General features: G+C 41.7%; 3 protein-coding genes across 3 annotated transcripts; all 3 read right to left on the minus strand.

The window, feature by feature from the left end:
* Positions 1-1,693: 1,693 nt before the first annotated feature.
* On the minus strand, positions 1,694-2,479 carry LOC142346223 (uncharacterized). The gene has a single exon (XM_075398738.1). It carries the CDS (start codon positions 2,477-2,479, stop codon positions 1,694-1,696), a length of 786 nt encoding a protein of 261 aa, XP_075254853.1.
* Positions 2,480-2,551: 72 nt separating this feature from the next.
* LOC142346224 (uncharacterized) lies at positions 2,552-4,249 on the minus strand. The gene has a single exon (XM_075398739.1). The coding sequence runs from the start codon at positions 4,247-4,249 to the stop codon at positions 2,552-2,554; it is 1,698 nt and encodes a 565-aa protein (XP_075254854.1).
* A 314-nt stretch (positions 4,250-4,563) lies between these two features.
* LOC142346226 (uncharacterized) lies at positions 4,564-5,274 on the minus strand. The gene has a single exon (XM_075398740.1). The coding sequence runs from the start codon at positions 5,272-5,274 to the stop codon at positions 4,564-4,566; it is 711 nt and encodes a 236-aa protein (XP_075254855.1).
* Between the last annotated feature and the right edge of the window lie 4,726 nt (positions 5,275-10,000).

The raw sequence follows: 10,000 nt of genomic DNA on the forward strand, positions 1-10,000 counted from the left end.
TGGCCATTGGTCTGGACAACGGTCTGGACAATGGTCTGGACAACGGTCTGGCCTAAGGTCTGTTCGGTCTGCCCAATGGTCTGGACAATGTCTGGTCAGTCTGGCCAATGGTGTCCAAAGTCTGTTCAGTCTGGCCAATGGTGGCCAAAGTCTGCTCGGTCTGGCCAATAGCTCTCTTTGGGTATATTCGGTCTGGCCAATGCCTGTTTTGGGTATGGTCGGTCTGGCCAATACCTGTCTTGGGTCGCGGACTTCATCCTGGGCAATAATGTTTCAAATTTTTTAAAAAAATGACGTGGACACTTTTAAGGCGAATTGTTAGACAGTGATTAAAAACTGACTGGCGACATCGGATGAAATTTTCATAGTACTGTTCGTTTTGCGGCCGTTCTAGAGTCTCAGCTGTAAAATCTCTGGAAAATCCGACTATCACAGCCTGACTCTAAAATATAAACAATGCCCATTTTTCAATCTATAGCAAAAAATTAACACCTGAAGGTTAAAACTGATTAGGAATCATTTTGAAGTCAACACGAGAGTAAACCATTCTTTATAACAATCTTTAATGGTTCCAAATGCAACAATTTTACACTATTCAAACGATTGATGTACAGTCAGTAACTTTTAAAATGGCTTTTAGAACCAAATTTTTACTCAGCGGTGATTTCACAATTAACAAAACAACACTTCAATTTTACAATAACAAAACAAAATACGAAATTAATGAACTTTTTGGCACAATATAAATGCTAAAACCATATTGATGTATGTGATGCAATAAATTGCGTTCGATAGTTTAGGGTTACACTAACCATGTGATAATAGGTTTGTTGGCTCAGGTTTTCCTTTCCTGAAATGGGGTCACGGTTATTTATAGTAATCTACCATAGTTTTTAAGGTTACCGTGATTTGAAAGTTTTTTTTACAATTCTGTGTTTTCTTGAATTCTCACAAACCCATTCATTTTGTGCTTCATATTTCATGTCCTTCCTAATGCCAATTAACCATGTTAATCGCTGAAAGTGGCGCCAACAAGTCGTCAACCGGATTTGACTGGCAAGTTATCTACTTTCAACACGATCTTTGTAAAATTGGCCTTTGTAGGTGCTGAATTTTGGAGATTATATAAATTTCAACAAATGTGTATCTGATGGTTTCTTTTGTAAAACGGGGTACTACTGTTCGTACTTAAATAAATTTCCTAATCCCTTCCTCTTGGCCGTTGTTATCTTTTCTTTAGTCTGATCCGCTTTCAGAGACAACGACTGGTTTTCAAGAGTTTATTTTGCTGTATGTTCTTCTATAAGCTTGTATGCTTGTTAAATAATAGCTTACAAAGGTGTGGTTTATACCCGCATTTACTATCAAAGTTAAGTGTGGCACGATGAAACTCATGTATGATAATGATTAAAAAGGTTTGGCATTGAAAGTCATGAAAAATCAAAGTTAAAGATATGACTTTTACACTGATCATGAATATGAACTCAACAAATTTGAACTAAATAACAAGGGGAAGGATTGGGGGGCTAAACGGTTACGGACTGTTTACACTCCGGCAAGCAACAACAAAACTTAGCAAATAAATTTATCAGAAAAGAACAAAATAATTGACATCATAAATTCAAATTTACTGCCTCAAAAGTTTCCGCTTAAGTGAGTTTTATGCATCAATTTGACATGATTGAAGGAGTATTCATTCACCCTCCGCGGCCAACGAAGAAGAAGAATCATTGTCAGTTTCAAACACCTTGCCCAATCTCACTGCGGGACGTTGCACCATGCCAGTACTGGTCTTGATGTCGAAGCTTCTTGCCACTCCATCTCCACTCACATGTGCTTTGACGATCCGACCAATGGGCCAAATTCCTCGGGGTGTAAAATCTTTGTAAAGCCAAACAACATAGTCTTCCTTGAGCTCAGCGTTGGCCTGCTGCCTTTTTGTCCGTCTGTTAAGTTCCGGTACAAATTCTTTGAGAAGACGAGACCAATAGTGGTCCAAAAGGGTCTGTGACTCCTTGAAGTCTTTAATTGAAAACCGGGTTCTGTTGTTTGCCACAGGTTTTAGACAGAAGTGGCGTCTTCTCATCAGGAAAAGATTCGGTGTTAATGGTTCCTCGCCAGTCAAAGTGCTCCCAACATGCGTCAGTGGGCGTGAATTAAGAATTCCTTCTGCCTCCGTTACGACTGTATGGAAGACTGAAAAGTTTAGTCGGCGGCTTCCGAGGACAACAAGTAGGCTTCGTTTAGCCGACTGGATAAGTCGTTCCCAAACCCCTCCGAAGTGCGTTGCCAGAGGTGGGTTGAACGTCCACTGGATGTTCTGTTGGGCCAGCTGGAGACGTATGTAATTGTTGTCTGGTTTGTAGTTTTCCTGAAAATTGAGTTTCATGGCCTGGTTAGCTCCAACAAAGTTTTTTCCGTTGTCCGAAACAATGACATCAGGGTATCCTCGTTTGGATACAAAACGTCGAATAGCCATTAGTAGACAGTCAGTAGAGAGGTCCTCACAAACTTCCAAATGTACTGCTCATGTGACCAAGCATGTAAACATTCAGACATAATTGAGTTCTGTCTGGGTTCTGGATTTTTCAATGTGAAAGGGACCGAACATGTCCATTCCAGTATTCACAAATGGATAGAGTTTGGAGTGCTCCGGAAAGCGAAATTTTGGTAGAGGAGCCATCTTCGGTCTGACATTGTCTGCTCGCCAGCGTCTGCAGATGAAGCAGTACCTCCCTAAAGTTCTTAGAGCTCTGCGGATTCCAACTATCATGAACGTTGCTTGGATATGTGCACGAACATGTTCAATTCCATTATGCCCGCAGTCATGATGTGCTTTCTCAATAAGCAGTTTGGCAACTCTGCACTTGCTGTGGAGTATCACCGGATGTTTGCTCTGAAAAGGCAATCCAGATTTTTGAATTCGTCCCTCAACCCTAAGTAGTCCGTCGCTATCCAGAAAGGGTGTATATGGTAATAGTTTGTCCTTCTTGTCTAGGGGTAGTCCACTTTGAAGTCGAGAAACTGTGTCCTTGAAGTATGTGGACTGAGATATCCTCAAGAGAAAGCTCCGAGCCTTGTTTTCGTCAGCCGCGAATTTGTCCAAGTCGCAAGGTACGTCGCGTTTGATCAACCTCTTCAGTACGCGCACTGCTCGAAACACTGTTCTAATTGTGCCAAGGAGTCTAGGCCAATTTGAAAATCTGTTTGGATCTACCATCGGTTTTTCACCGGTCTTGACATCAACTTGAGTGGCGTATGTTTGAGCTGTTTTGTCACCGGAGAATGTCCACTCGCTCTCAGGTTTGATCAGGAAAGAAGGTGCTGTTATCCACAATTTTTGAAGATCGCATGGAGCTAGACCTCTGGTGCCATGATCAGCCGGGTTCATTTTTCCTGGTACGTGTCGCCAGTCGTCTTTGTTTGAGTTCTCAGCAATTTTGTTGAGCCTATTTGCGATGTACATTTTCTGTCGATCCTTTGATTTGATCCAGCTGAGTACTGCTGTGCTGTCGGTCCAAAATTTTTTGCTCTTCACATCTATTGTCATCTCGGTCTCACAGAAGCCTGCTAGTTCTGCTCCCAGTGTAGCTGCTTCGAGCTCCAATTTGGGAATGCTCATCTGTTTGATTGGTGCCACCTTGGTCTTGCTGATGACGTAGTGGGTAGCTATTGAGCCGTCAGCGGAGATTGTCCTCAGGTACACCACTGCTGATACTGCTGAAAGTGAAGCGTCTGTGAAGGTGTGCAACTCGTGAGTTCCATCGACATTGGGAACTAGACATCTGGGGATTTGAATTGAAGGCATATTCTCGAAGTCTTCCATCCATTGCTGAATTTCGTCGTAATGTTCCTTTGATAGTAGCTGGTCCCAATTGTTTCCTTGTTTGACGACTTTTTGCAAGATGCATCTCAGTCGAATTGCAAAAGGCGAGATTATTCCAATGGGATCAAACAAAGAAGCAGCCATTGAGAGAAGCTTTCTCTGTGTGATATTTTTTCTTTCATAGCTCAGTTTAGGTTTCGCAAAAAGAATTTGATCGGATTCAGGGTTCCATGTTTGACCAAGTATCCTTTGTAACTTTAGAACTCCAATTCTGTCTTCCTCTGGAATCTTTTCCAGCACAGCAGGGTTATTGCTGAGAAACTTGGTGAGGTTGAATCCCCCTGTTTTGAGAACATGTTTCAGCTCAGTCGCTGTATTTGCTGCCTCTTCCTCTGTTGAGAATATTTGAATGAAGTCATCCATGTAGAATTGTTTTGTGATTGAGTCAAAGATTTTTGGATGTTCTTGTCTGTTATCGTGGGCGCACTTTTGCAGAACAAAAATTGCGCAGGCAGGAGAACATGTTGCTCCAAAAATGAATCGTTGGTATTTGGATGTCCTCTCCTGATCATTGTCGCTCCACAAAAAACGGAGAGCATCTTGGTCTTCTTCTCTGATTCCAACTTGCATGAACATAGCTTCTATGTCTGCTGTTACTGCAACCTTGTACTGACGAAACCGTAGAAGAAGTCCATGTAGATTGCACAAAAGGTCCGGTCCCGTTAGCAGTGCATCGTTCAAAGAAACCCCTTTGTATTTTGATCTGCATTTGTCACTCGTCTTATCTTGTCTGGTTTTTGCTTGTTGATGACGGGATGATGCGGTAGGTACCAAATGTTCTTTGCATCCTGGTTCGTAACAGCTGCTATGTATCCCTTATCCATATCATCAAAGATAGTGGTCATATATCTCTGTTTCAGTTGGTTGTCTCTCTCTAATCGCTTCTGCAGGGCGTGCCACTGAACCCTTGCCATGAAGTAGTTGTTGGGAAGCGTGACGTTTTCTCGCCAAGGGAGTCCAATCTCATATCTTTCCCCGCTGTGATGTGTGGTCTCTGCCAAAGTCTCTATTGCCTTCTGGTCTTCTTCACTGTGTCCCTTCGTAGAACCCTGACTAAAGTTGACACCTTCAAAGGTCCAAAAAAGATGGAGAAGATTTTCGTCCGGGTCGTCACTACCTCGCTTGAGATGGTTGAAAAGAGTGATGCTGTGGATGCTGCTTCCTTTATGGTTTGGTTGAAAGTACTCTTGTGGCACAGGGACTGTCAAAGTCCATCCTATCAGTGTGTTGACTCCGTAGGGTGTTCCTGGTTTGCCGGTAGTGAAATGTCTTGGAACAGTAGCCAGAAAAGCATCTGCCCCTATGAGTATTCCAATTTTGTTGTCACGAATTTGTGGGAAGTTGATTTCTGCCAAATGATCATGGTCTCTACAAAGTCTATTCAACATTTCTGCGGGGACAATTGGCATCTGGAACTGCTCAATGGAGGTTGCGTACACAGGAAGACTTGTCACCGGTTTTTGAGCTGTGAAGTGAACCAATTCCAATCATGACATCAGCTGTTGTTACTGTGTGCTCCCCATGTAGCGAAGCTAGAGGAAGTTCTATATCTTTGGGGACTCTAATCCGAAGAGCATCAGCAATGTTTTGTGTGATCTGTGTATTATCACCCCCACTGTCCAAAAGTGCATAGGTCTCTATGTTGAAGTCTTTGTAGAAGAGCGTGACTGATATTGCCTGTAGATGAATAAAAGCTCTGACCCATGTGGGTTCCCGATTTCTGCTACAAGTGTGGTTTTGCACCCGTGGAAGTTTTGATGAATCATCATTCAGTTCGTTGCTAGTCACTGATTGAAAGTGAGTGTTACTTCTGTCATTAATTTGCTGGGGATTGATGCGCTGCTGATTGGCAGTTTGATGCGAGTTGTTGTTTCCATAGCTTGGATTACGAGGGTTGAAACTGTTTTGATTGTATCCCCTTCTGTTGTTGGTATTTGGCGTGTTACCGGTTGTTGACGAAAGCTGAGACGTTGTATGGTTGAAGTTTCTACCGTAGTTTGACTGCACCGGGTTGTTCCTGGATTGAAATCCGCCTTTACTCGTTGCTTGGAAATCACTTCTCTGCAAAGTCCTGAAGTCGTCTCGATGGAGAGTTGAATGATGAAACCCATTGCATCTGTCTACAAGACATCGAATCTTTGATTTACAAAATCCACCCTCATGTCTCTTCAAGCAATTAACACACAAGTTGTGATGCCTCACCAATTGCTGACGTTCAGCTACAGGCTTGCTCAGGTATTCTTTGCAGCGACAAGGTTGTGATCCCCAGAGCATAGTTGACAATTTGAGCTGGCTTGAAGAACTATGTTGGAGTGTTTCTGGCCTTGGGAAGGCCGTTCAACCCGGTCTGTCCTTTGTGGTCTTTGTGGAGAGACATCTTCGCAAGCCTCTGCATATGTGCTTATCTGTCTACAAGACATCGAATCTTTGATTTACAAAATCCACCCTCATGTCTCTTCAAGTAATTAACACACAAGTTGTGATGCCTCACCAATTGCTGACGTTCAGCTACAGGCGTGCATGACTGCACCGGGTTGTTCCTGGGTTGAAATCCCCTTTACTCGTTGCTTGGAAATCACTTCTCTGCAAAGTCCTGAAGTCGTCTCTATTCTCATGCTGCTTACATGTTGATTCCAGCGAATCGTCATTGGTGTTGTCAATTTCTCCTTGGCAACTTTAACTACCGCAGAAGCCTTCAGGTCCGACTCAAAATGGTGAAGTCGAAAGGTCTGTACCAAACGTCTGAGGAAGGACGCAAAACTTACAAAGCTGCTGGGATCATCCATTCTGGTCCTAGGCCATTGTTCAAGTTGTGTGAGGTACGCACTCACAACATGCTGCGGCTTTCCAAACTTTCTGATAAGTTCCTGAAGGGCCTCCTCATAGAAGTCTCCGTTGTAAGAGTATCCACCGATGAAGTCTTTTGCTTTGTGAGTTACCGAGTTTTGCAAGTATGTCATTTTCTGAACAGTTGAAAGGGCTGGATTGTGGTGAATGGTTGACTTGAAAAAGCTGTACCATTGATGCCACATCAAAGGATCGCCTGAGAAATGGTCAAGACTAATCTTTGGTAGACTGAACGCATTCATCATCACTTGATGATTGGTCCATTCAGAACTTTGGGGTCGTTGTTGGAACTGTTGCTCAGAAAACTGTTGTGGCAAGAAATTGAAGTGACGGTTGGTCTCTCTGTTGGGAGAGTTCATCATTTTGTTTGTCTCTGGGAATGAGTGATCCATTTGACTACCGATCAAATGAGGTGACTGCTGCTGATCCCGCGGATAGTGATTGTCTGCAAAGGTTTGAGTGAAATTGTCAGGCATTGCTTGATGTTGAAATCCGGTTGCTGTACCGGAACTCCAGTACACAGTGTCTGATGGTTTATCGGTAGAAATATTGAGGGTAGCAAAACCTTGATTTGGAACATTCACATCAACAATAGGGCAACTCTGAACCTGTTTCGCATCTTCACTGAAGCTGCGATGCTCCTGTATCGCACTGTTCTCTTTTGGTTCCTGTTGCTGAGCATTGTATTTTTCTACACTTGTTCTTTCTTTTTGAAGATCACGATGACTGTTTTTGAACGGTACACCATCATGGTCATCAGAACTGAACACCTCATCCCAGCTCTCAGCGTTTTCACCTGCATTTTGCATTGGCGTTTTACGTCTCATTCCGCTTGGTTGTTTACGTCTGCTTCCTGAAACAACCACCTTGCTGCGTATTTTGTTGGGCTCTTCCGAGGAGGTGTCGGAAGAGATGAACTTTTGATGGTTTGAACCATGAAGCAATCTGACTTTTTGTTTGGTTCTCAGCCATTTGCAATTTCTCCGTGCAGACTCTGCAGCAACAGTGTCGAACTCTTCTTGTGTCAACTGCTGTTCTATGAGTTCGTTACACATGCGATCAAGCTCCGCTTTTTGCTGTCGAAGTTCGTCAACGAGCTCTTGGAGGTCTGTTGCTGCTTCTGTTTGTTGCATTTGTTCGTCGAGTAGGTCTTGTGCTGCTTCCCACTCAATGACTTTGAACTTCAAGAGTTGCATGTGTTGAGCCTTGGAGGTTGACTTTGTTTTGGTTTTGCTTGACATGGTTCTGGCTTTTCTCATTGGTTAATGGTTACTTTGTTTATGGTTGCACGATGACATTCACAAAAAAAATTATTGCACTATGAGTGTTATGAGTCACTGCACTTTTAGTTAGCACTTAAAATGTTGTTTGAACGCTTATTAATTGTTTTTTTTTGTATCTAAAAATAACTCGAATGCTATTTATACTGCTGTTGTGGACAGCTAATAATGGTTTGGTTGTCTTATGTTTTACCAAATCTTGCTTGAATGCTGTTTTTTTTATTAAATTATATTATCCACGCTTTGCGCTGTGGGGAGGGTTTTGTCTGATCACGGTCGCAGAGAAACACCCTAACCATGGGAGGGTACTGTTTTACCTTTTAGAAAATTTTGTGCCTAGAAACAAAAACTTTTGCACTTGCGTGTCAGCAGGTGCAAAACTGTAAATCAGAATCAGCTAGAGTATCCGTTTGAATGTAAGAAGGGCTTAATCAAACCCTGAAATTTTAAATGCTCTTTCGCTAGACTTAGGGTCGGAGAGTTTTAGCTGAACTAGGACGTGCTATAATCTAAGAAAGATCAAGCTTTGCTACCTATTTATATGTTCGACTATCCCCGTCGTCAGCCTATGCGTTGGTTCAAAAGAGAACTCGCAGCCTCACCCGCTCAGGCCCCAGTCAATCTTGTTAGCAAATGTGGGACCTCTAGCCGCATGGACTAGAGAACTGCATTGAGCGGATTGCATCATAATGTTCGGAGTGCAATGAACGATGCAGGGGGAAGGTCATCGAACTGTAACTTACTTAGAAAGCCTGACAGCCTAGAAATTTGAAGTGCTAAAATATCAGATGGAAAAATCTATAGCACGTTTAATTCAGCTAGGTGGTGGGATTTTTTAAAGTTTTAGTGAAAAACTACAAGTCAGAAATTTTAAGTTGTCTCTGTATTGTGAGTCGATGGTTCGGTTTTAAAACCGAGGATGCGCCAAAATTTGTTATCTTTTCTTTAGTCTGATCCGCTTTCAGAGACAACGACTGGTTTTCAAGAGTTTATTTTGCTGTATGTTCTTCTATAAGCTTGTATGCTTGTTAAATAATAGCTTACAAAGGTGTGGTTTATACCCGCATTTACTATCAAAGTTAAGTGTGGCACGATGAAACTCATTTATGATAATGATTAAAAAGGTTTGGCATTGAAAGTCATGAAAAATCAAAGTTAAAGATATGACTTTTACACTGATTATGAATATGAACTCAACAAATTTGAACTAAATAACAAGGGGAAGGATTGGGGGGCTAAACGGTTACGGACCGTTTACAGCCGTGTTGTGGCGAATAGTCCAAGTTGGGGTGAAAACTAATCACACACACTTTAATTTTTCTCTTCTGATAGCAGATAGCGAAATCTATTCCAAATATCTCTATCGACGAAACAATTGGGCATTTCAATGAGAAATTGAAAAAGCTCATTTTAAAAAAGGTTAAATTTAGATTTTTTGAGCCAGAACCCCACAATTGCTCTATTTATATCAAACTGAAACTCGTCATGTTATGAATTCCGTTCTATTGTTATTGATTTCTATATATATATATATATATATATATATATAAAGATGACCTAATGATAAGTAGCTTAAGTACCTCAATTTTTACCCGGGAGCAGAAAACCCGGCAAAGATTGGTACTTGAAATCAAGTAACTGACTACAGTTTGGTCTATTCTCTACTGTCGTTTAACACGATACAACGAAAGAAATAGCAAAACATTTACAAACACCAGAGGAAAGGTCAACATTGAAAATATTAACATTAACCATATCATTTGGTTTAGCAACTTCCCAGTGAACAGGTATCGAGGAACAATTATCATATAAAGCATGATATGACTTAACAAAGTAAAACAACAACTGGTTCACTGTTGAGTGCATCTGCCAAAATCAATGTCACTTAAAGCAAAGCTTTTTTATTTTTCCTTCTGAAACTGCTCCTTTGAAAACTGTAGAAAATGTACAGAGCATAGCACTTGGCCATTATTTTTAATAACGAATT

This window comes from Convolutriloba macropyga, chromosome 9, assembly GCF_964194025.1.
Source record: "Convolutriloba macropyga chromosome 9, txConMacr16.3, whole genome shotgun sequence".
In the NCBI taxonomy this organism is placed as follows: Eukaryota; Metazoa; Xenacoelomorpha; order Acoela; family Convolutidae; genus Convolutriloba; species Convolutriloba macropyga.

Coding starts and splice junctions, on each gene's coding strand:
- LOC142346223 (XM_075398738.1), bottom strand. CDS start 2,479: ATGGCTATTCGACGTTTTGTATCCAAACGAGGATACCCTGATGTCATT.
- LOC142346224 (XM_075398739.1), bottom strand. CDS start 4,249: ATGGATGACTTCATTCAAATATTCTCAACAGAGGAAGAGGCAGCAAAT.
- LOC142346226 (XM_075398740.1), bottom strand. CDS start 5,274: ATGTTGAATAGACTTTGTAGAGACCATGATCATTTGGCAGAAATCAAC.